Source organism: Cetorhinus maximus, chromosome 6, assembly GCF_964194155.1.
Source record: "Cetorhinus maximus chromosome 6, sCetMax3.hap1.1, whole genome shotgun sequence".
In the NCBI taxonomy this organism is placed as follows: domain Eukaryota; kingdom Metazoa; phylum Chordata; class Chondrichthyes; order Lamniformes; family Cetorhinidae; genus Cetorhinus; species Cetorhinus maximus.
This window is the reverse complement of record NC_135884.1, coordinates 157,518,267-157,545,611: the sequence shown is the minus strand read 5'-3', so window position 1 is coordinate 157,545,611 and position 27,345 is coordinate 157,518,267. Positions and strand designations below refer to the sequence as shown.

Genomic DNA, 27,345 nt, shown 5'->3' with positions numbered 1-27,345 from the left:
CTATGTAAGCACAGTAACTTAAAGGATCAACTTGTATGTGACATGTATGGCCATATAGGGAACATCTCACAGAACCACAGGAGTTTGCAATATGGGGTGCCATTCAGCCCACTGTCTATGTGCTGTATTTTTGCTGGAACAATCCAAATGAATCCCACTGTCCCACATCCTCCAGTCTCTTGTTCTGTTTCAAATATTTATTAAATTTTCTCTAAGTGATGCAAAGGATTCTGTTTCAACCGTTCTTGATGGAAAAACATTCCAGGCTCCAACAACATGTGGGAGGAAATGTTTCCTATTCTCTCTTTCCTCACTGAGTGAAGATTTTCAATTGATAGCCCCTCTGTATTGACTCCCAAACCAGTGAAAATAATTTTCCCCATTTAATCCATCAAAATTATTTATCATTTCAAAACCTCATATCTTTACCATCAAGAAGTTCGCAGACGACATGAAAACTGGTAGGGTGGCAAATAGTGAAGAGGATAGCCGTAAACTGCAAGAGGATATCAAGAGGCTGGTCAGGTGGGCAGAGCAGTGGCAAATGGAATTCAACCTGGAAAAGTGTGAGGTTACACACTTGGGGAGGGCTAACAAGGCGAGGGATTACACTATGGATGGTAGGACCCTGGAAAGTACTGAAGATCAGAGGGGCCTTGATGTGCATACCCATAGATCCCTGAAGGTAGCAGGGCAGGTAGATAAGGTGGTTAAGAAAGCATATGGGGTACTTGCCTTTATTAGCCGAGACATAGAATACAAGAGCAGGGAGGTTATGCTGTTACTGCATAAAATGCTGGTTTGGCCACAACTGGAGTACTGCATTCAGTTCCGGTCACCATACTATAGGAAGCATGCGATTGTACTGGAGAGGGTACAGAGGAGATTTACCAGAATAGAAACATAGAAAATAGGAGGAGTAGGCCATTCGGCCCTTCGAGCCTGCTCAGCCATTCATTATGATCATGGCTGATCATCTAACTCAATAGCCTGCTCCCACTTTCTCCCTATATCCTTTGATCCCTTTCGCCCCAAGAGCTATATCTAACTCCTTCTTGAAAACATACAATGTTTTGGCCTCAGCTACTTTCTGTAGTAGCGAATTCCACAGGCTCACCAATCTCTGGGTGAAGAAATTTCTCCTCATCTGAGTCCTAAATGGTCTACCCCATATCCTCAGACTGTGACCCCTGGTTCTGGACTCCCCCACCATCGGGAACACCCTTCCTGCGTCTACCCTGTCTAGTCCTGTTAGAATTTTACAGGTTTCTATGAGATGCTGCCTGGGCTGGAGGGTCTGAGCTATGAGGAAAGATTGGATAGGCTGAGGTTGTTTTCCTTGGAGCAGTGAAGCAATTGCCCAGCTTGAAGGTGACAGCTGCCTGCTTCCAATTAATCATTTTATTGCTCAAACCATGAACTTGCTTCTTCAGTCTGCTGTGGGCTCAGTGCCTGACTGGCACTTCAGTTTGTAGATAATGAAATAGTTATTTATTGATTGATTAATCACATGCTGTACTTCACTTTTTTATCCTGTTGCAGTAGGTTTCCTGAATAATCTAAATTATGAATGGACCTGATAGAGGTGTATAAGATAATGAGGGGTATTGATACGGTGGCTAGGAAGGCACTTTTTCTATTCGTAGAGGGAAAAATAACCAGGGGGCAATGATTTAAGTTAAGTGGTAGAAGGTTAAGAGGGCAGTTGAGGAGAAATTTTTTCACCGAGAGGGTGGTGGGAGTCTGGAACTCACAGCCCGAAAGGGTGGTTGAGTCAGGAACTCTCGTAACATTTAAGAAATATTTAGATATTCACTTGCATTGCCATAGCCTCCAGGACTATGGGCCAAGTGCTGGAAAATGGGATTAGTGTAGTCAGATCTTTGTTGACCGGTGCAGACACAATGGGCCAAATGGCCTCCTTCTGTGCTGTAAACGTTTATGAGTCAATGCTTGCATCTTCTACCTACCTTAAGCCATATATCCATCAATGTCAATTAGACACAGAACATCTATTCTGTTCAGCAACAAAAGGCACTATTTGGAAGCACCTGACCAAGGTTTAAGTGCACATTTCAATTGGTAACACCTCTGTCTCTGAGTCAGAAAGCTACACTTTCAAGCATTGATCCAGCACTTGAGAATATAACCAAGGCTGTCACTCGAGTGCAGGACTGAGGCAGTGCCATGCTGCTGTACTTCAGATCAAATATTCATTCGTTCCAGTGGTTCAAGTGGGTCCCATGTTGCTCCTCCAAGAGGGTCCAGAGAGTTCTCCCAATGTCTTGGTCAATATTCCACCCTCAACTGATATCACCAACAACAGCTAAACAGGTCATTTATCTCATTCATGTTGTGCACAAAATGGTTGGCACATTTTCTGACAGATCTTCACTCACTGTATTTCAAATGAGTATTGTATGCAAAGTGTCTTGAGGTTTTGCTGGTGACTATATGTATAAATCCAACACCATAATTCTTATGTAAACCTGGCATGCTTTAGCTAGTTCTTTCAGAGTCTGGATCAGATTTTGATGATGCTAATCAGTTACCTTCCCATGCAAACCCTTTGGACAAGAACACAAGAAAGAGGGGGAGTAGACCATTCGGCCCATCGAGCCTGCTCCAACATTCAATATGACCATGGTTGATCTTGGGCATCAACTCCACTATCCCACCCTTTCCCCATATTCCTTGATTCCCTGAGACAACAAAAAATCTGTTTATCCCAGCCTTAAATATGTTCAGCAATGGAGCATCCACAGTCCCCTGGGGCAAAGAACCCCAAAGATTCACAACCCTCTGCGTGAAGTAATTTCTCCTCATTTCAGTCCTAAATGAAGATAGGCCCCTTATCCTGAGACTGTGCCCCCATGTTTTAGATTCCCCAACCAGCCGAAACAATCACGCAGCATCTACTCTATCAAGTCCCAATTAAAGATAAAAACTCTTGGCACTTTAGTTGTGGCAGTACAGAACTTGAGTATTCCTGACAAAAGAGACATTTTTTTGTTGAAGCTTTTCGTCTTGCACCCATCAGGACAATTCGTAAGAAAATACCAATATAAGAGGAAACAACATATTTATACTGTATGAGAAGAGAGTGGTGATTGGTTGGCAAGTGGACTCTGATTGGTAGAGACAGTTCCATGGAGAATGCACAAAGTTGATGTGACTAACAGTTAACTGCTAAGCATTGCTTGAAATTTAAACCAGACAGCTCGACTCTGATTGGTCAAGACATTGCCCTGGGGAATGAACCTGCAAATGGCTGTCATTTATTTTGTTTCACTGGAACAGGCACAATGTGTGTACATGTTCTTTCTGTCTCCAAAGAACAGGGCCCAGTGTATTAATATATGTAGCTTCCAGTACAGGCAAATGCACCACACTGCGAGCCCAACTGACAATCTTAAATTGGTAATCAGCGTAATTCTTAGCACACTGAGGATTATTTAGCAAACGTTGTCTAATCGCAGAATCACATCTAATGTTGGTCACTGTATGTTGCGTTTCACAAGCACAGGCTGGTTGGGTATGGTCCGTGCCTTGCCTGTTGTGAACAGCGGAAGGAACACGCTGTTTGATACGATCCATCAGTCTTTGCGACGTACGGCCTACATAACAGGAAGCTGTCGTCAAGACAAAAAGACGTTCTGTCTCTCACACAAATAAGTAAAGCGATGTATGGATTTCAGTGCCAATGTGATACTAGGTATGTAGGCCATTCGTCTATTTTATTTTTTTAGCACTCTTGGCACTTTCTTGGAACATAAGCTCCCAGGCACTCAAGTGCTCACTGCTTTTGAATGCATTACTTTGGGCTTACCAGGAATACGGACCCCACGCACTGGGTTAGACAGAGCCATTCCTATCTCGGTCATCCCATATCGCTCCAACAATACGTGACCGCTGATTTGTTTCCATTTCTCCAGGATTGGTTCAGGAAGAGCAGCGGATCCTGAAACCATTAACCTTAAAAAAAGACAGAAAAGTATAGTTAACCATCTTACCGAAACATTCATTGATGTGATGTGATGTGATTGAAGGCCATGAGATAAAAGGGGCAGTATCAGCATGGATACAAAATTGGCTAAGAGATAGAAATGGAGAGTTGTGATGAATGGCTGTTTTTCAGATTGGATGAAGGCATACAATGGAGTTCCCCAAGGTTCAGTACTAGGACCACTGCTGTGTTTGATTTATATTAATTACTTGGACATGGAGGTGCAGAGCACAATTTCCAAATTTGCAAGTGACATGAAACCTGGAAGTGTAGTAAACTGTGAGGAAGATAGTAATAGGCTTCAAGAGAAAATAGGCAGGATAGTGGAACAAGTTGACACATGACAGATGGAATTCAATGTAGAAAAGCATGAAATGATAAACTTGAGTAGGAAGAATGAAGAGAAACAATACAAGCTAAATGGTATAATTTCAAACTGGATGCAAGAAGCGCGAGCCTGGTGGGGAGGGGGAGGGGGAGGGGGAGGGGGAGGGGGGGTAGGGGGAGGGGGAGGGGGGGGCGTGTTTTGAACACCTCACAAGACTGTGGGTTCAAGTCCCACTCCAGGACATGAGCACAAAAATCAAGGCTGACGCTCAATGGAGTAGAGGGAGTGCTGCACTGTTGGAAGTACTGCCTTTTGGATGAGGCCCCTTCTGCCCTCTCAGGTGGATCCAAAATTCTCATGATACTATTTTGAAAAAGAGCAAGGGAAGTTATCCCTGGTGCCCTAGACAATATTTATCCCTTGATCAACATCACAAAAACAGATTATCTGATCATTATTGGATTGCTTTTTGTGGGAGCATGCTGTGTTTTCTACATCACAAGAGTGACTACATTTCAAAAAGTACTTCATTGGCTGTAAAATGCTTTAGGGTGCCTGGTGGTGGTGAAAGGCACTATGGAGTTGCAAGTCTTTTACTTTTTCATATTTTCGAAGGTGACAGAACAAAAAGTTAATAAAACATATACTGGGCTTAGAAATAGAGGATCAGAGTACAAATGCCAGGAAGTTATGCTAAACCTATATAAAACATAATTTCACCCAAAGAGTCCAATTCTGGGCAGCACACTTTCAGAAGGATGTTTTTATTAGTTGCTTGGTAGTATAGATCTTGAGGGATGCTGAAAAACAGAGACAGGCTGTTGATGCTTTTCATCTTACACTCATCAGGTCAAAACTCTCATGCAGTATAAATTGTCGCTCCCTTTACAATTTGGTATTCTTGCATCAGTCCTTTGTCAGCAAGTTTTTTTTCTGCAATTTTTTTTCTTTCACATGATATGGGCTTCGCTGGCTGGGCCAGCATTTATTACCCATCCCTAATTGTCCTTGAGAAGCTGCCTTCTTGACCCACTGCAGTCCATGTGGTGTAGGTACACTCACAGTGCTGTTAGGAAGTGAGTTCCAGGGATTTAACCCAGCGACAGTGAAGGAACGGTGATATATTTCCAAGTCATGATGGTGAGTGGCTTGGAGGGGAACTTCCAGGTGGTGGTGTTCCCACGTATCTGCTGCCCTTGTCCTTCCACATGGTAGAAGTCGCACTTTGGAAGGTGCTGCCGAAAGAGTCTTGGGGAATTCCTGCAGCGCATATTGTAGATGCTATACACTGCTGCTACTGTGTGTCGGTGGTGGAGGGAGTGATGTTTGTGGATGGGGTGCCGATCAAGCGGGCTGCTTTGTCCTGGATAGTGTCAAGCTTCTTAAGTGTTGTTGGAGCTGCATTCATCCAGGCAAGTGGAGAGTATTCCATCACACTCCTGACTTGTGCCTTGTAGATGGTGACAGGCATTGGGGAGTCAGGAGGTGAATTACTCGTCGCAGGATTCCCAGCCTCTGACCTGCTCTTGTAGCCCCAGTATTTATATGGCTAGTCCAGTTCAGTTTCTGATCAATGGTAACCCCCAGGATGTTGTTAGTGGGGGATTCAGTGATGGTAATGTCACTGTTTGTCAAGGGGAGGTGGTTAGATTTTCTCTTGTTGGAGATGGTCATTGCCTGGCACTTGTGTAGCGCAAATGGTGCCTGTCACCTATCAACCCAAGCCTAAATGTTGTCCACGTTTGTGCTGCATATGGGCACAGACTCCTCAGCACCTGAGGAGTCATGAATGGTATTGAACATTGTGCATTCATCAGCAAACACCTCAAATCTGACACTATGATTGAGGGATGGTCATTGATGAAGCAGCTGAAGATGGTTGGCCGAGGACACTACCCCGAGGAACTCCTGCAGTGATGTCCTGGAACTGAGATGGAACTCCAACAACCACAACCAACTTCTTTTGTGCTAGGTATGACTCCAACCAGTGGAGAGTTTTTCACCCACTGATTCCATTGACTCCAGTTTTGCTGGGCTCCTTAATGCCACACTCGGTTAAATGCTGCCTTGATGTCAAGGGCAGTCACTCTCACCTCACCTCTTGAGGTCAGCTGTTTTGTCCATGTTTGAACGAAGGCTGTGATGAAGTCAGGAGCTGAGTGACCCTGGCAGAACCCAAACCAAACGTCAGTGAGCAGGTTATTGTTGAGTAAGTGCCACTTGATAGCACTGTTGACAACACCTTCCATCACTTTGCTGATGATTGAGAGCAGACTGTTAGGATGGTAATTGGGAAGGCTGTGGCAGGTACAGAAGAAATTTACCAAGAATGGTTCCAGAAATGAGCAATTACAGTCACATGTACAGCCTAGAGAAGCTAGGGGTTTTCTCCTTAGAGCATAGGAGGCTAATAGGGGATTTAAGAGAGGTGCTCAAACAACAATTTGTACTGATGTTGTGTCTTTACATATTGAAATGTTTCAAGGTGTTCCACAGAAGTATTATCAAATAAAATTTGACAACGAGCCACTTAAGGTGATGTTAGGGTGAATGTCCAATAGCTGGGTCAAAGAGGTAGGTTTTAAGCAGTGATTCAATGGGAAAAAGATGTTGAGAGGTGGAGAGGCTTTGGGAGGAAATTCCAAAACTTAAGGCCTCAGCGGTTGAAGGCACGGTTGCTAACGTGGGAGCAATTAAAACTATGGATAAGCAAGAGGCCAGAATTGGCAGCTATCTTGGAGTTTATAGAGCTGGGGGAACTTACAAAGGGGGATGGGCGAGGCCAGGAAGGGATTTGAATACAAGGATGACAATTTTAAAATTAAGGTGTAGCTTAACCAGGAGCCAATTACAGGTAAATGTGCCCAGGGCTGGGAGAATGGGACTTGGTGCAAGTTAGAGGTGTGCAGAAGAGTTTTAGATGACCTCAAGAGAAACATCTCTTTCTTCCATTGAATCATGAAGGGTGGAAGATGGGTGGTCAGCCAAGATAGAGTTGGAATAGTCAAGTCTAGAAGTAACATCAGCATGGGTATAATCATGAAGGGTTTAGATAGAGTAAATAAAGAAAAATTGTTAACAATTATTGAAGTGTCAATAACCAGAAGGATACTGATTTAATCAGATTGGCAAAAGAACTAGAGGCAACATGAGGAGAAACTTTTTTATGTAATAAGTGGTTGGGATTTGAAATGCACTCTCTGTTATGACAGTGGATATAGGTTCAATAGCAAACTTCAAGAGGGAACTGACAAACAAAGGAGAAAAAATTCAGGGATATGTGGAAAGAGCAGGGCAGTGGACTAACTGGAATGCTGTCCAAAAAAGATGGGGCAGCTTTGATGGGCCAAATAGTCTCATTCTGTGGTGTACTATTCCACAATTGTATTATTATTCAAACCTTTTGTAACGCCCAGTGATGCGAGTTAAACCAGTGTAGCACTTAGTGCTGTCTGTTAAAGTTACTTTGGGTAAGAGTACTTAAACCAAAATTCTACTCCTGGTGACTGAGGTTATTCTCTTACCTGATCTTGCTCTGGCACACACTGTATATAAAATCCTTTACATGGTTCTGTGTGAAGTGCTTGTTATGATACTCAATGAGTTTGGCGTATATAGTAGGCACTGCCATGAACATGTTGATCCGTGGAACTTCTGCACAATCAGTTTTCAGCAGGTAATCCCAAACCTGAAAATAAATAGATTAGAAACATAATTGGTGTGGCAGCAGTTTAATTTTCTCTATCCTTCCATGGTAACATTAAGAATATCTGTGAAGAGATCTCTTCCTGCCATTCAATTGGACTCCAGGACGAGAGTTGAAAGCGGATTAACCAAATTGCATTTACAACTTCAACATCTCGAGCACCAGAAACAGCCCTAAGTATTTCACAGAGGCAACGGAAAAAAACACACTTTAGATGCAATAATTCTAAAACAATATGAATAACAAAAAAAAAGTGAGATAAAAGAAAGAGCACAATGAACCAAATACCCCAAATGAGCAGCTAGACAAAAGTTCAGCAAAACTAGAGAGCCATAGAGGAGAAAAAAGGAAACATCGTAGGGAGCAGGAGGCAACTAATGCCTCACAGAGAAACCATTATTATTACAACAAAGAGTCTTAAACTTTTCTGGAGAACTACTAATATTTGAGAAAAATAACTTTTTCCTTTTGTACCAGTAAGACTGCAATGAATTCACAGAGCCACTGGTAGCCCTCTGGTACCTCACTCATGTGGCCAGTTAGTGTAGACAGTGAGGGTTATCAGGTTGTACCACCATGGAAGGCACCATAGCTACCCACAGGGTGATCAGGGAAGCTGGCTGTCATTTCCAACATGTTGACTGAAGAGATTTAAGTTAAAACTTGTGCTGTTACAGATGCAGTTAATCACTGGGCTCTCCAAAACTGCACTCGATGCATACTTCGTGCCAAGCATGTCTGTTCAGAAAAAGCTCTGAATTGCACAGTTTACAGTATTCCACACTTGGAAAAAGTCACATTTGTAGGTACAGCTTAGGGAAATAAGTCACTCTGTTTACAATAAACAAAGTAATATTAGGGCATCGCACAACCTGGAGAGTTTAATAGTTATAATGACCACAGCAGATCCCAAAGGGAGACTTGGCTTAGGGGCCATACCCTTTTTTTTTGTATTCTGAAAATGAGAAGAAAACACACTGATCTCAGCAGCAAGAAGTCCAGTAACACTTTTGGGGTTTTAAAAATTAAAAGTAAAAGTTTTATCAAGAAGAAAAGAAAACTTAAGCACACAAGATTACAGTTACACAGTTAAAATTAGTCTTACAAAACATTCCCCCAAAAGACCCACAACTAAACACCTTCCAGGCAATACTCCCTTATAGGTGTATAAAATCCAACTATAAAAATCCAGTAATATTACCCAAAGCAAACTACTGTAGCTTTAATAAAGGCATACCACATGACCTCAAACTCTTTTCCACTCTGCTGTGACAATTCAAGACTTCAGAACAAGACTGCTTTTTGCAGCCCAAGGTTTTTCTGGCTTGACTGGGTCGCTGATTCAAACTGTATCTTCTCACTGCAGATCTTCCTCACACAGCCAACAGCCACCCGCCAACAGCCAATGCCTAAGTTCTCCACAGTAACTCTAAAATACCTTACCTCCCCCCACCTTTTATCTTAGGTTCCACTGTTCTCACACCTCTTTGAAGCTCAAATTCTTCCAAATATAAAATCTTTAATATTTATTTTCTGTCTCTGCTTTCGGGTCAATAAAACGTAATATATCCCCTTCTGTTGACCCATGGAACTCCTGTAAGATGCACCTCTGACTTCCCGTTGATATTCAAACGAACTCTCAACTTATCTAAAAATGCAAATGTTAGATCCAACCGATTTACTTGTACCTCAAACCCACCATAATATCTCATTACAAATGCACAATTAACACCTTGGTCCTTTCATGTCTTAAACCTCCCAGATGACCTGTCTCTAGTGAATTTTCCCCAGCTCAATCAAATCATTTACATATATACGCACGCAAACACGCAGACTTCTCCACAGAATAACACAATATTCCCTAAATACATTTTAAAAAAACATCCATTCTCACATAGTAAAAAGGTTTTCAATGTTGCAACCAAAGAATTCACTGCAGATGAGAAAGGACAGTACATGTATGTGCGGTACAGCCTCATCTTTACTTTTTATATTACTTCTAACCTTCTCAATGTACATGAATTAAATGAGAGTATAGATGGTGTTGGCACTGTGGCTAGAGTGAGGCTGATTACAGACAAAATGAAAGGCAAAAGAAACTGAGGGCTGAAAATTTAAATAGTTTTCTGGTAACCATCCACTTCCCTCAAACAGTGAGATTATCGTCCATCTGCAGCATTCTCTAGCCTGTTAGTGGCTGAACAGCAACATCCTTTTAATAAAACTTCCTGGGATTTAGAGTTATGATCTTACAGCACAGAGAGAGTCCATTCAACCCACTATTCCTCTACTAATTCTTTGAAAGAGATCTTCCTTTAGTCCTATTGTCCTGCTCTTTCTCCATTCAGCCCACTGTGTCTATACTAGTTCTCTGAAAGAATTCACCTTTAGTCACATTGCCTGCACTTTCTCTTCAATCTTTTAAACTGCTATTTATCCACTTCCCTTTAAAATCTTTTTTCAATGTTTCTTCATAGGATGTGGGCGTCACTGGCTAGGCCAGCATTTATTGACCATCCCTAATTGCCCTTGAGAGGGTGGTGATGAGCTGCCTTCTTGAACCGCTGCAGTCCATGTGGTGTAGGTACACCCACAGTGCTGTTAGGGATGGAGTTCTGGGATTTTGACCCAGTGACAGTGAAGGAACAGTGATATATTTCCAAGTCAGGACGGTGACTTGGAGGGGAACTTGCAGATGGTGGTGTTCCCATGTATCTGCTGCCCTTGTCCTTCTAGGTGGTAGAGGTCGCAGGTTTGGAAGGTGCTATCTAAGGAGCGTTGGTGAGTTGTTGCAGTGCATCTTGAAGATGGCATACACTGCTGCCACTGTGTGTCAGTGGTAGAGGGAGTGAATGTTGAAGGTGGTGGATGGGGTGCCAATCAAGCGGGCTGCTTTGCCTTGGATGGTGTCGAGCTTCTTGAATATTGTTGGAGCTGCACTCATCCAGGCAAGTGGAGAGTATTCCATCACACTCCTGACTTTGTGCCTTGTAGATTGTGGACAGGCTTTGAGGAGGCAGGAGATGAGTTACTTACTACAGAATTCCCAGTCTCTGACCTGCTCTTGTAGCCACAGTATTTATATAACTAGTCCAGTTCAGTTTCTGGTCAATGGTAACCCCTAGGATGTTGATAGTGGGTGATTCAGCGATGGTAATGCCATTGAATGTCAAGGGGGTAGGGATGTTTAGATTCACTGTCGTGGGAGTTGGGCATTGCCTGGTACTTGCATGGCACAAATGTTACTTGCCACTTATCAGCCCAAGCCTGAATGTTGTCCAGATCTTGCTGCATATGGACATGGACTGCTTCAGCATCTAAACAGTCATGAACGGTGCTGAACATTGTGCAATCTGTGAATATTCCCACTTCTGACCCTATGATGGAGGGAAGGTCATTGATGAAGCAGCTGAAGATGGTTGGGCCTAGGACACTACCCTGAGGAACTCCTGCAGTGATGTCCTGGGACTGAGATGCTTGACCTCCAACAACCACAACCATCTTCAGGGCACTGAAGAAGAGTCATACAGACTCGAAGCATTAACTCTGTTTTTCTCTTCACAGATGCTGTCAGGCCTGCTGAGTTTTTCCAACATTTTCTGTTTTTATTTCAGATTTCCAGCGGTATTTTGCTTTTAACCACAACCATTTTCCCTTGTGCTAGGTATGACTTAAACCAGTGGAGAGTTTTCCCCCGATTTCTATTGACTCCAGTTTTGCTAGGGCTCCTTGATGCCGCACTTGGTCAAATGCTGCCTTGATGTCAAGGGCAGTCACGCTCACCTCACCTCAGGAGTTCAGCTCTTTTGTCCATGTTTGAACCAAGGCTGTAATGAGGTCAGGCGCTGAGTGGCCTTGGTAGAACCCAAACTGGACGTCAGTGAGCAGGTTATTGCTGTGTAACTGCCACTCAATAGCACCGTCGTCAGCCCCTTCCATCACTTTGCTGATGATCGAGAGCAGACGGATGGAGCGGTAATTGGTAGGGTTGTATTTGTCCTTTTTGCAGATAGGACGTACCTGGGTAATTTTCCACATTGATGGGTAAATGCCTGTAGCTGTAATGGGACAGCTTGGCTAGGGATGCAACTAGCCCCGGAGTACAAGTCTTCAGTACTATTATGGATTATTCTCCCACTAATGTTCCATGATCTAATAAATCTCTGTCTTTTTATTTTTGACTGGCCTCTCCTTTCTTTTTGATGATTTTAAACTTATGTTCTCCAGTTACCAACACACTGACCAGTGGAAATACTTTTCTGATTTATTTTATCAAAATCCCTCAGAGGTTTTAACACTTCTATCACAAGTCTAACTTTCTCATTTCTAATTAAAATAACTCCTTGAATTTCAAGCCTGACACAAATTTAAGTCCGGCTTACATCATTTTGGTGAATACAATTTACACCACACATCCCCACCACCTCACCCCCTAGTCACCCCTCGTCCTCTAAACTGCAAATAACAGTAAGCAGCTTCTGTAAATTGACCAGCATCTTACTTCCTCTACAGGCACAAACCCCCTTTTGACAAATGTCTTTTCTAACCTTTGTTGACAGGATAACCCCTCCATGCTCCAGCGCACAGTGCCCAGTCCAGCAGTGAGAAGCTTCAATTAACTGAAGGTGAATATCTCCGGGTGTGATGTCCGGTAGAGGCAAAGGCGGGAAAGGTCTCGGTAAAGGGGGTGCGAAACGGCACCGGAAAGTCCTCCGAGATAATATCCAGGGAATTACTAAACCTGCCATTCGCCGCCTCGCTCGGCGTGGGGGCGTTAGGCGCATCTCCGTCCTCATTTACAAGGAAACTCGCGGGGTTCTCAAGGTTTTCTTGGAAAATATCATCCGAGACTCGGTCACCTACACGGAACACGCTAAACGCAAGACTGTTACCGCCATGGATGTGGTCTATGCCCTGAAACACCAAGGCCGAACTCTGTATGGGTTCGGTGGCTGAGAACTTAACAAAAACATTTCATCCTGTCCCCACCTCCCCAACCTCCGGACTGCAGAACTGAAATGCCTCCTCAGCCCTCCTCCGCCAGTTCAATTTCATTCCTTTCTACTTCATGCCTCAGTGCTGCCTCAGGACAATGATACCCAGCTTAAAGTGTCGTAACTTTCCTGCATTAGGACAAGAGTCACAGCAGCAACAAAAGGCCAATATACATCATCCCTTCTGCTCCTCACTGTAGACATTCACCAATTTAACAGTAATAGCACTCCTCAGTCACTAGTTAAACTGAAAATATAATGATACCTGGATTCATAAAAGAACAGAGCACAGAAGGGAGCCATTTGACCTGTTGCCTATGCAACTCTTAGAAAGTGCTCGTGCTTCAAGTTCCACTTTACCCTGATCCATCCCCAAAGCCCTTTTTAGGTTTTCCTCCTTCAAGTATTCATCCAATTCCTTTCTGAATGTTACTATTGAAACTGCTTCCACAACCCTTTCAGGCAGCGCTTTCCAGGTCATAACAATTCATTGAGTAAAAAAAGTTCATCTTCATTCTCATTCTTTTATCAATTATCTTAATCAACAACAACTTACATAGTGCCTTTAATGTACTGAAACAAAGGGGTATCACAGGAGCATTACAAAATGAACTATGACACCAAGCCACATAAGGAGATATTAGGTCAGACAACCAAACATTTGGTCAAAGGGGTAGGTTTTAAGGAGTGTATTAAAGGGAAATAGCAAGGTCGAGAGATGGAAAGGTGCAGGCAGGGAATTCCAGAACTTCAGGCCTAAGCAACTTAAGGCACAGCCACCAATGGTGAAGCAATTAAGTTTGGGGATGCACGGGAGACCAGAATTAGAGAGATGCAGATATATTGGAGGGTTATGGGGCTGGAGGAGATTACAGAGATAAGGAGGGGCGAGGTCATAGAGGGTTCTGAAAATAAGGATGAGAATTTTAAAAACACATTGCTTGACCGGCAGTCAATATAGGTCAGTGTACAGGGGTGACAGGGGAATGAGGCTTGCTGTGAGCTAATATATGGGTAGCAGAATTTTGAATGACTCCAAGTTTACGAAGGGTAGAATGTGGGAGATCAGCCAAAAGTAGACTGGAATAGTCCAGTCAAACGCTAAGAAAAGCATGGATGAAAGTTTCAGCAGGAGATGAGCTGAGACAGGGGCGACATCAGGCAATGTTATGGAGTTGGAAGTAGGTGGCTTAGCGATGGCACAAATATGAGTTTGGAAGCTCACCTCCGAATCAAACGTGACACCTAGGTTGTGAACAGACTGGCTTAACCTCATGACCATTGCCAGGGAACGGAGTTTGGAGTGGGTTTGGAGTGTCGTTTGGTTTCTGGCCCTTCTTCCGCTGGAGAACGTTGCTTCCTATCTACTCTTTCAAAATCGCTCAATTTTGAAAGCATCCATTAAATCTCCCCCTAACCTCTGTTGCTCAAAGAAGATCATCCCCAACTTTCCCAGTCTCTTCATGTAACTGAAGTCCCTCATCCCTGGTACCATTCTAGTGAATCTCCTCTACACCCTCCCTAAAATGTGATGCACAGAATTGAACATGATATGCCAGCTAATAATCAGTGATTTATAAGGCTTTAGCATACCTGCCTTGCTTTTGAACTGTTTCCCTCTATTTATAGTTTATATTTCCTCTTCTCATTCTTCCATTCAAAATATAACATGTCTCTGCATTAAAATTCTGCTGCCATGTTTACATCAAAATGCATTACTGATCCCTACCTGATTCCAGGATTCACAACACTAAAAGAAAACTTGCATTTTTATTGCACTTTTTACAACCTCAGAAAGTCCTACAGCCCTTTACAAGTAATAATGAAAGTGTGGTCACCATTGTAATGTAGGAAACACCAATACGCCCAGGACACCTCCCTATTGTTCAGTATATAGTATAGTACACCCTAGCTCCAATGCTCAGATTCGAAAACAACTCTCCGGAATTCCCTAAATAGTCAGATGCCCGTCACTCATAACATGCAGCCTCACCCATATTCTGGGATATTCTTAACCATGGTTCAGACCTTCGAACCTGAGGAATAGTCCTGGGTATTCCTTTCCCAATAGCTATGATCCCCAGCACCTGTTTCCAAGCCTTACTGCTTTCAGATCAGATCCCTCGACTCCCCCAACTATTGTTCGCAGTATTCCTACGTCCAGCAAATATAGCATGCCAGCTGTGGTTCAGTGCGTAGCACTCTTCACTCTGAGTCAAAAGGTTATGGTTCAAGTCCCACCACAGGACTTGAGCACAACAATCAAGGCTGACATTCCAGTGCAGTACAGAGGTGCTGTCTTTTGGATGAGACATTAAAACAAGAACCTGACTGCTCTCTCAGGGGGATGTAAAAGGTCTCGCTGCACTTTTTTTGAAGAAGGGCAGGAAAGTTATTCCCAATGTCCTGGTCATTATCCCTCAATCAACATAACAGATTATCCGATCATTATCACAGTGCTGTTTGTGGGATCTTGCTGTGCACAACTTGGCTGCTGCATTTTCTATATTTCAACAGTGAGTACACTTCAAAGAAGTGCTTCCCAGGATGGAACCCGGCTTGATAGACCATCATTTTTTTTAATGTTATTGAAACGTGGAGTACTTACTGAAACAGATTCACAGGAGTCTGCTGTTGACTTAACAAAAACGATAAAACATTTATGAAACAAAAAACATTAACTATATTACCCGAGATAACAAAAAGGTTGGAAAGATTGCAACACAGAAACCAAGGAAAAATGATTCAAACTTATGCCATCCCTTTTATCCCAGTAATACCCTTCCAGACCCAACACTCCAGTGAAGAGGGACCACTATTTCCACACCAAGGCTAGAGCTGGTTCAGTTGCAAAGAGGTTTCTTTTCCAGTAGGTTTCTGAACATTCACTAGGAGTCCTGCCACAATTGGTATCTCCCTTCAGATATCCAGAAAACTCACTCCAAATTCACTATTCCTTTAACTTTAGAGCAATACATATGAGTTCCTTAAATTCATCTCCTCAGCAGTGTGGCATCATTTCCAGCTAGAGAGGGTCTTAGTCCTTTTTTGTGTTCACTCTGTGATATAACACATACCAAATGAACTAAAAGCTGCTTTTCTATTCCTCCCTGTATCTCTGTGGGTCTCTCCAATCCCCCTTTGGGAAGCATTGGCACAGTTTTTTCCTACTTTTTATGTTTGTTTTAACTTCCCTAAATTATTAAACCCCTTGGTAACCCATCCCTTCATTTCAACCTCACTTAAAATGCATGTACACAGGCAGGGCCTGGAGGCTTCCCTGCTCCATCTCAAAAATACTCTAAAATGAAACCAAACCCAGGTTTCACCTGTCTTAACACACAAATTTTAATAAGTATAAATTAAACTTAAAGGTATATCTTGTTACTAACACGCACTAACACAAATATAATTTACTTAACACTATATCTAGTTCCTAACCAGCCCACAGCTATCTCTATGCTCCGGCACCTTAAGAACACTATCCCATCACTTTTGAAACCAGTTCCACTTCTACAGGATCTGGAGACAAACCTCCTCAATACCCATAGATCCCAGATCTCTTTCCCAGTGATTCCAGATCTTACCCTAGTGTTCCTAGAGTTTCCAACTCTAGTCCTCACTAAACAGTGGGACACTGCAGTGCTCGCAGGCACAGGCCTCCTCTCCGAATAACAACGATAGATATCACCAAATCCCAAGATATGAATTTGATGTTGTTGGTGTTAGTAAATTTGAATTGTTTGACTTCCACTGTAATGAGAGAAACAGAATAATTCCTTCTGAAGCATTGGGTACCATCCGGTGAACCAGGAACTTACAGTTCCCATAACTAAATCAGGAGCAACACCTTAGCTGGAATCCACTGCTGAAAACTGAAGGTGGTTCACTAAGCAGTCGCATCATTTTATGGAAAACATGTTCGTACTACCCAGTCAAATGTTTATGGGTTCAAGCCCCACTCCAGGACTTGGGCATACAAACTAGGCTGATGTTTCAGTGCAGTACTGAGAGTCTGTTGCATCATCGAGGCAGTACTGAGGAACAGCCACACTATCAGAGGGTCAGCATTGAAGGAGCGCTGCACTATCAGAGAGTGAGCACTGAGGGAGCACTGCACCGTCGGAGGGTCAGTACTGAGGGAGCGCTGCATCGTCAGAGGGTCAGTACTGAGGGAGCGCTGCATCGTCAGAGGGTCAGTACTGAGGGAGCGCTGCATCGTCAGAGGGTCAGTACTGAGGGAGTGTTGCAATGTCGGAGGGTCAGTACCGAGGGAGTGTTGCAATGTCGGAGGGTCAGTACTGAGGGAGTGTTGCAATGTCGGAGGGTCAGTACCGAGGGAGTGTTGCAATGTCGGAGGGTCAGTACTGAGGGAGTGTTGCAATGTCGGAGGGTCAGTACCGAGGGATTGTTGCAATGTCGGAGGGTCAGCACTGAGGGTGCACCTCACCGTCGGCGAGTCAGTAGTGAGGGGGTGCCACATTGTCACAGGGTCAGTGCTGAGGGAGCATCGCACTGTCAAAGGGTCTGCACTGAGGGAACGCTGCACCGCCAGAGGGTCTGCACTGGGGAGTGCTGCACTGTCAGGTGGTCAGTACTGTGGGAGTCCCGCAGTGACAGAGGGTCAGTACTGAGGGAGCGCCGCACTGTGGGAGGGTCAACACTGAGGGAGCGCCGCACTGTGGGAGGGTCAGCACTGAGGGAGCGCCGCACTGTGGGAGGGTCAGCACTGAAGGAGCGCCGCACTGTGGGAGGGTCAGCACTGAGGGAGCGCCGCACTGTGGGAGGGTCAGCACTGAGGGAGCGCCGCACTGTGGGAGGGTCAGCACTGAGGGAGCGCCGCACTGTGGGAGGGTCAGCACTGAGGGAGCGCCGCACTGTGGAAGGGTCAGCACTGAGGGAGCGCCGCACTGTGGGAGGGTCAGCACTGAGGGAGCGCCGCACTGTGGGAGGGTCAGCACTGAGGGAGCGCCGCACTGTGGGAGGGTCAGCACTGAGGGAGCGCCGCACTGTGGGAGGGTCAGCACTGAGGGAGCGCCGCACTGTGGGAAGGTCAGCACTGAGGGAGCGCCGCACTGTGGGAGGGTCAGCACTGAGGGAGCGCCGCACTGTGGGAGGGTCAGCACTGAGGGAGCGCCGCACTGTGGGAGGGTCAGCACTGAGGGAGCGCCGAACTGTGGGAGGGTCAGCACTGAGGGAGCGCCGCACTGTGGGAGGGTCAGCACTGAGGGAGCGCCGCACTGTGAGAGGGTCAGCACTGAGGGAGCGCCGCACTGTGGGAGGGTCAGCACTGAGGGGGCGCCGCACTGTGGGAGGGTCAGCACTGAGGGAGCGCCGCACTGTGGGAGGGTCAGCACTGAGGGAGCGCCGCACTGTGGGAGGGTCAGCACTGAGGGAGCGCCGCACTGTGGGAGGGTCAGCACTGAGGGAGCGCCGCACTGTGGGAGGGTCAGCACTGAGGGAGCACCGCACTGTGGGAGGGTCAGCACTGAGGGAGCACTGCTTCAGGAAGATATTGAACTGAGGATCTACTTGCTGACTTGATTTCATTGGTTAACTTACACATTAAAGTATCCATAGTACTATTCAAAGAGCAGCAACGAGTTTTCCCTGCCATAAAAGCAAAAAATTGTGGATGCTGGAAATCCAAAACAAAAACAGAAACAGAAATACCTGGAAAAACTCAGCAGGTCTGGCAGCATCGGCGGAGGAGAGCACAGTTGACGTTTCAAGTCTTCATGACCCTTCAACCTGTCCTGCTTTCTACTCTGAATGAGCACATTCCTTTAGATAATATCACCACCTTCAACACCTCTTTGTCCTTTTGTCTGTGACAGCTTTTGGATATCTCCACCTATTACTGGCTGCTTGTCCCAACAACCCCCCCCCAACCAAACCAGCTTATATTTCACCCCTTTCCTACTTTTACTTAGTTCTGTTGAAGGGTCATGAGGACTCGAAACGTCAACTGTGCTCTCCTCCGCCGATGCTGCCAGACCTGCTGAGTTTTTCCAGGTATTTCTGTTTCTGTTTTTGTTTTGAGTTTTCCCTGCATCCTGTTCAACATTTTTCCCTTTCCCTAACACCACCTAAAAGAGGTGTAATTCATCACATTGTTGTTTGATCTTATTAAGCACATATACTACTGTGTTTATCTATATTACAACTCTGACTTTATTGCTAAAATAAGTAGTTTGAGGTGTTTGAGAGATGTGAGAAGGTACCAGATAAATGCTCGTCCTTTTAAACTACCCGACTTGGAGCTCTCTGTATTTGTGTATGAAACAGTCAATCACTGGGACTGAGTTGAAGACTTTCATTTCAACATCAAGTTCAGAGACTACTCACAAACTGCAAAACGTCCCAGGTCCCAATTATTTCACAGCACTCACAAAGTAAATCTGTTCTTTTAATATAGAGCATTGACGGGAAGACATGGCTATACATCGCAATGAGTTAATACAAACAATGAGATACATTGAAAAGTCAAACTTCGCATTATCTGTTTTTTCCCTCATGAAGTATCTGCCAAACACTTTGAGGTCTAAGTGGAAACTGCTAAAAAGGCAATTTGTGTCCTTCACTGACTCAATCTCACCTGGGAAAAGGCAAGGAAAAGCCTGCTTACTGATTCAACATCATAATCCAACTCCCAAGGGCCTCTCAGGCTACAGACACTTGCAATGCCAATGCACATCGTCCTAAATTGCATTCTCTCTGTTCCCTTTCCTGTCAATCATCCCACTGGTTTTAAATAAAGTGCGGAGACCATGACACAGCCTCATTGCTCAATGTCAGTTCATTGATCTGCCTGTGTTGTCAACCAACACATATAAGAGCTTAGATCCTGAGAGCAATCAATCATCAGCCTCCAACATGTGGAGTAGCCACATGCTCTCATGCTGCTCTGTCCCTCATCATTAGTAATTCCAGTCATAAGCCATCACTGCAGTGCTCTGGCTGAGCGTGTCATGTGTATTGTGATCAGTTCACAGTGCTGATGCCAAACTCTTTCGCAGCCATTAACACAGTGACTGAGGCACCAGATCACTATTAAACAATAGTGCTACTCACACCAAATACAGGAAAAAATGGGACAAATCTGCTCTAATTTCTATAAAAAAGCAAAATACTGTGGATGCTGGAAATCTGAAATAAAAACAAAGTGATGGAAATATTCAGCAGGTCTGGCAGCATCTGTAGAGAGAGAAACAGAGTTAATGTTTCAAGTTATGGTTCTCCTTTGGAACTGAAGGAAGGTAGAAATGTGATAGTTTTATGCGATTGAAAGGGGGAGGGGGAAGAAGAACAAAAGGAAAGGTATGAGAAAAGGTAGAGGACAGGAGAGATGTCATGGAACAAAAGGCAAAGGGAGTGGAAATGGTTGTAATAAAGAAACAAAGCATTATCTAGAGTGTGTGTGAATGGCAGAATAATGAACAGCTCTGTCCAAAACATGAAAAACAAGATTCAAACCAAAACATGGCAAAAAACAGAATCAAAATGGGGGACAGAGTTCATGGCCTTAAATTGTGAACTCAGTGTTGAGTTCAGAAGGCTGTAAAGTCGGAAGATGAGGTGCTGTTCCTCAAGCTTGCATTAAGCTTCACAGGAACAATGCAGCAAGCCGAGGGGGAAATGTGAGCATGAGAGCAAGGTGGTGAATTAAGATGGCATTAAGTGGTGTTCTGTTGGCATGGCTGAGTATTTGAGAGAGAGTGTGTAGAAGGAACCTTGAATGCACGAGGCGATCTAGGTGAGAGGAACATCAGAAGGAGAATTCAAAACCCTGGCAGTGGACAGTTGTGGAAGCGTCTGAGAGAAAGCGTCAGTTTGGGAAAAGGTTCCAAAGCGAATTCTCCAAAAGTAGAGATTGGAAACCCCATGTGAAAGGTGGAGATTAGTGAGGCCAGTTGGCTCATGACAAGTGTTTGGGAGGAGTTGAGGAAAGATCCATAGCATCTGTGTGGGGTGACATCTGACACTTGGTTTCAGAGTGTGGTGTGCCTGACCACAGGTTGTCTATTGGTTTACATGGGCTGTGCCCTTACTCTGAACATTAGAGCATAAAATAGCTTTTGTAACCTGTGTCACCCTTAAAAATCTATATATACGCCTGTAAAGATATAGTTGTGGGTGAAGAAGTATTGTAAAATAGTTCATCTTTTCTTGTTTAATAAATGTTTCATTCTTTTGTTAAAAATTCATCAGCTGACTCCTGTGACTCTGTTCAGTGGCCACCCTCCATGTATCTAAACAAAAAATAAAAGTCAGGATCTATCAAGCCAGGTTCCAGCCTGGGATCTGACTTGCCCAGTAACAACATCAGCTGGGATCATAACATTACAATCAGAAATACAGTCTGAACCCTCACTCTATATACTGTACAATATACAATCAGAAATACAGTCTGAACCCTCACTCCATATACTGTACAATATACAATCAGAAATACAGTCTGAACCCTCACTCCATATACTGTACAATATACAATCAGAAATACAGACTGAACCCTCACTCCATATACTGTACAATATACAATCAGAAATACAGACTGAACCCTCACTCCATATACTGTACAATATACAATCAGAAATACAGACTGAACCCTCACTCCATATACTGTACAATATATAATCAGAAATACAGACTGAACCCTCACTCCATATACTGTACAATATACAATCAGAAATACAGTCTGAACCCTCACTCCATATACTGTACAATATACAATCAGAAATACAGACTGAACCCTCACTCCATATACTGTACAATATACAATCAGAAATACAGACTGAACCCTCACTCCATATACTGTACAATATATAATCAGAAATACAGACTGAACCCTCACTCCATATACTGTACAATATACAATCAGAAATACAGACTGAACCCTCACTCCATATACTGTACAATATACAATCAGAAATACAGTCTGAACCCTCACTCCATATATTGTACAAGATATAATCAGAAATACAGTCTGAACCCTCACTCCATATACTGTACAATATACAATCAGAAATACAGTCTGAACCCTCACTCCATATACTGTACAATATACAATCAGAAATACAGTCTGAACCCTCACTCCATATACTGTACAATATACAATCAGAAATACAGACTGAACCCTCACTCCATATACTGTACAATATACAATCAGAAATACAGTCTGAACCCTCACTCCATATACTGTACAATATACAATCAGAAATACAGTCTGAACCCTCACTCCATATACTGTACAAGATATAATCAGAAATACAGACTGAACCCTCACTCCATATACTGTACAAGATATAATCAGAAATACAGTCTGAACCCTCACTCCATATACTGTACAAGATATAATCAGAAATACAGTCTGAACCCTCACTCCATATACTGTACAATATACAATCAGAAATACAGACTGAACCCTCACTCCATATACTGTACAATATACAATCAGAAATACAGACTGAACCCTCACTCCATATACTGTACAATATACAATCAGAAATACAGTCTGAACCCTCACTCCATATACTGTACAATATACAATCAGAAATACAGTCTGAACCCTCACTCCATATACTGTACAAGATATAATCAGAAATACAGTCTGAACCCTCACTCCATATACTGTACAATATACAATCAGAAATACAGTCTGAACCCTCACTCCATATACTGTACAAGATACAATCAGAAATACAGTCTGAACCCTCACTCCATATACTGTACAAGATATAATCAGAAATACAGTCTGAACCCTCACTCTATATACTGTACAATATATAATCAGAAATACAGTCTGAACCCTCACTCCATATACTGTACAAGATATAATCAGAAATACAGTCTGAACCCTCACTCCATATACTGTACAATATACAATCAGAAATACAGTCTGAACCCTCACTCCATATACTGTACAATATACAATCAGAAATACAGACTGAACCCTCACTCCATATACTGTACAATATACAATCAGAAATACAGACTGAACCCTCACTCCATATACTGTACAATATACAATCAGAAATACAGACTGAACCCTCACTCCATATACTGTACAATATACAATCAGAAATACAGTCTGAACCCTCACTCCATATACTGTACAAGATATAATCAGAAATACAGTCTGAACCCTCACTCCATATACTGTACAAGATATAATCAGAAATACAGACTGAACCCTCACTCCATATACTGTACAAGATATAATCAGAAATACAGACTGAACCCTCACTCCATATACTGTACAATATACAATCAGAAATACAGACTGAACCCTCACTCCATATACTGTACAATATACAATCAGAAATACAGACTGAACCCTCACTCCATATACTGTACAAGATATAATCAGAAATACAGTCTGAACCCTCACTCCATATACTGTACAAGATATAATCAGAAATACAGACTGAACCCTCACTCCATATACTGTACAATATACAATCAGAAATACAGACTGAACCCTCACTCCATATACTGTACAATATACAATCAGAAATACAGACTGAACCCTCACTCCATATACTGTACAATATACAATCAGAAATACAGACTGAACCCTCACTCCATATACTGTACAAGATATAATCAGAAATACAGACTGAACCCTCACTCCATATACTGTACAATATACAATCAGAAATACAGACTGAACCCTCACTCCATATACTGTACAAGATATAATCAGAAATACAGTCTGAACCCTGAACTCCATATACTGTACAATATACAATCAGAAATACAGACTGAACCCTCACTCCATATGCTGTACAAGATATAATCGGAAATACAGTCTGAACCCTCACTCCATATACTGTACAATATACAATCAGAAATACAGACTGAACCCTCACTCCATATACTGTACAAGATATAATCAGAAATACAGTCTGAACCCTCACTCCATATACTGTACAAGATATAATCAGAAATACAGACTGAACCCTCACTCCATATACTGTACAAGATATAATCAGAAATACAGACTGAACCCTCACTCCATATACTGTACAATATACAATCAGAAATACAGACTTAGCCCTCAGGATCCTAGGCCCAACCATCTTCAACTACTTCATCAATGACCTTCCTTCCATCATATGGTTAGAAATGGGGATGTTCGCTGACGATTTCAAAACGTTCAGCACCATTCACGACTCCTCAAATACTAAAGCAGTCCATGTCAAAATGCAGCAAGACCTGGGCAACATCGTGGCTTTGGCTGACAAGTGGTAAGTAACTTTCATGCCACACAAGTGCCAGGCAATGACCATCTCCAACAAGAGGGAATCCAACCATCGCCCCATGACATTCAATGGTATTACCATCGCTGAATCCCCCACTATTAACATCCTAGGGGTTACCACTGACCGTAATGGGAACTGGACTAGCCATATAAATACTGTGGCTACAAGAGCAAGTCAGAGGCTAGGAATTCTGTGGCGAGTAACTCACCTCCTGACTCCCTAAAGCCTGTCCACCATCTACAAGGCGCAACTCAGAAATGTGATGGAATACTCTCCATTTGCCTGGATGAGTGCAGCTTCAACAACACTCAAGAAGCTTGACACCATCCAGGATAAAGCAGCATGTTTAATTGGCACCCCATCCACAAACATTCACTTCCTCCACCACCGACGAACAGTAGCAGCAGTGTATACCACCTACAAGATGCATTGCAGAAGCTCACCAAAGCTCCTTAGGCAGCACCTTCCAAACCCTGGATCGCTACCATCTAGAAGGACAAGGGCAGCAAATACGTGGGAACCCCACCACCTGGAAGTTCCCCTCCAAGCCAATCACCATCCTGACTTGGAAATAAATCACTGTTCCTTCACTGTCACTGGGTCAAAATCCTGGAACTCCCTCCCTAACAGCACTGTGGTTGTGCCTACACCACATGGACTGTAGTGGTTCAAGAAGGCAGCTCATCAACACCTTCTCAAGGACTATTAGAGATGGGCAATAAATGCTGGCATAGCCAGTGACACCCACATCCCATAAGTGAATTTTTAAAAATGTATACTGTACAATATAAAATCAGAAATACAGACTGAACCCTCACGGTATACTGTACAATATAGAATGCACCGTTAATTATTCCAAGTTAGTTGGTTCCATTTGACATGATCCAGGAAAGTAGATTACAGAAGCAATCTTTGTTTTTTAACCATCAGTGAATACAATTATAGAATTCTTTCAACCAACATTCATCACATTTCACTCTTTTAGAATTGTGCTCGTGTTGTTCCCAACTTACCCGTTTGGCATTGAATTCTGGGAGCATCACGCAGGTAGCCCCAACCCAGAGGGGGCACAGCAGTTTATTGAGAACTCCATGGAGGTGATGTAGTGGTAGAACGTGGAGAATCACATCATCCCTGCTCCATTCCCATTGCTTCACCAGGCTGGTCACCTGTAGATAGATAAATTTACACAGTTGGTGCTACGCAACACAGTGAAAATAACATATTTATGTAGCACCTTTAATGTTTTCCAAGGCACTTCATGAGAACATTATAAAACAAAGTATGACACCAAGCACATAAGGAGATATTAGGGCAGATGACCAAAAGCTTGATCAAAGAGATAGTTTTTAAGATGCGTCTTGAAGGAGAAACGGAGAGGTGTAGGGAGGGAATGCCAGAGCTTAAGGCCAACGCAACTGAAAGTATGGCCATCAATGATGGTGCAATTATAAGTCAGAATGCACAAGGGGCGAGAATTAGAGGATCGCAGAAATCTCAGAGGGTTGTGGGGTTAAGGAGCGGTAAAGCCCATTGAGGGATTTGAAAATAAGGATTTGAATTTTAAAGTCAAGACGTTGCTTGATTAGGAGTAAATGTAGGTCAACAAACACAGGGGTGATAGGGGAATGGGAGTAGCTGTCAGTCAAGGCAAGGGCAGCAGAGTTTTGGTCTATCTCAAGTTTACAGGGAGTAGAATGTGGGTGACCCCGAGGAGAGTATTGGAACAGTTGAGCCTAACACTAACAAAGGCATGAATGAGGGTTTCAGCAGATGAGCTGAGACAGGAAAAAAATCAAGCAATGTTACAGAAGTGGAACAGGCAGTCTTAATGTTGGCACAAATATGAGGTCGGAAGCTCATCATAGGATCAAAAGTGAGACCAAGGTTGCAAACAGACTGGTTCAATCACAGGATCTTAACAGCACAGAAGGAGGCCATTCAGCCCATCATGTCTGCACTGGCTCTCCAAATGAGTATTATGACCTAGTGCCATTGCCCTGCCTTTTCCCCGTACCCTTGTACATTGTTTCTATTCAAATAATCAACTAATGTCCTCTTAATGCCTCAACTGAACCTGCCTCCACCACACTTCCAGGCAGCACATTCCAGGCCTGAACCACTTGTTGTGTGAAAGTATCTCACATCACACTTGCCTCTTTTACAAATCACTTTAAATCCATGCCCTCTCATTCTTGATCCTTTTACGAGTGGGAACAGCTTCACCCTATCTACTCTGTCTCACATCCTCATGATTTTGATCATCTCTATCAAATCTCCTCTCGGCCTTCTTCTCTCCAAGGAGAACAGTCCCAACCTCTTCAAATCTACCTTCATAACTGAAGTTTCTCTCCCTGGAACTATTCTTGTAAACCTCTTCTGCACTCTCTGCAATGTGTTCACATCCTTCCTATAATATGGTGCCCAGAACTGTACACAATATTCCAGCTGAAGTCTAACAAGTGTCTTATATAAATTCAGGATAACCTCCCTGCTCTTGTACTCTATGCCCCTATTAATAAAGCCCAGGATACTATATGCTTTATTAACTGCTCCCTCCACCTGTCCTGCCACCTTCAATGATCTTTGCATAAATACACCCAAGTCTTTCTGCTCCTGCACCCCCTTCAAAATTTCACCCCTTATTTTATATTGTCTGCCCACATTCTTCTGACCAAAATGCAACATCCTCACACCTCTGCATTGAACTTCATCTCAGATTGTTTGCCAGGGATTAGGAATGGAGTCAGCAGTTAGGGAACAGTGTTCGGAATGTTAAACAAACATTCTTAACACACTCACGACCCTCTGAGAGAAAACACTTCTCCTCATCTGTCTTAAATGAGTAACCCCTTATTTTTAAACCATAGCCCCTTAATTCTAGATTCTTCCACAAGAGGAAACATCCTCTCCACTTTCAATCTGTCAAGACCCCTCAGAATCTAATATGTTTCAATCAAGTCGCTTCTTATTCTTCCAAACTCCACTGGATACGAGCCTAACCTGCCTGGCCTTTCCTCATAAGACAACCTGCCCATTCCTAGTAT

The 27,345-nt window shown here is 43.3% G+C and overlaps 1 protein-coding gene across 6 annotated transcripts in view; it reads right to left on the bottom strand.

The window, feature by feature from the left end:
• acsf3 (acyl-CoA synthetase family member 3) overlaps positions 1-27,345 on the bottom strand; it is a 151,055-nt gene that overhangs the window by 113,844 nt on the left and 9,866 nt on the right. For all 6 annotated transcript variants that reach the window (XM_078544724.1, XM_078544726.1, XM_078544725.1 and 3 more), the window contains 3 exons: positions 25,312-25,467; positions 7,859-8,022; positions 3,830-3,975 (listed from right to left, as the gene is read on the bottom strand). In XM_078544724.1, coding sequence (XP_078400850.1) covers positions 3,830-3,975; positions 7,859-8,022; positions 25,312-25,467 — 466 coding nt within the window. The remainder of the gene's footprint in view (positions 1-3,829; positions 3,976-7,858; positions 8,023-25,311; positions 25,468-27,345) is intronic.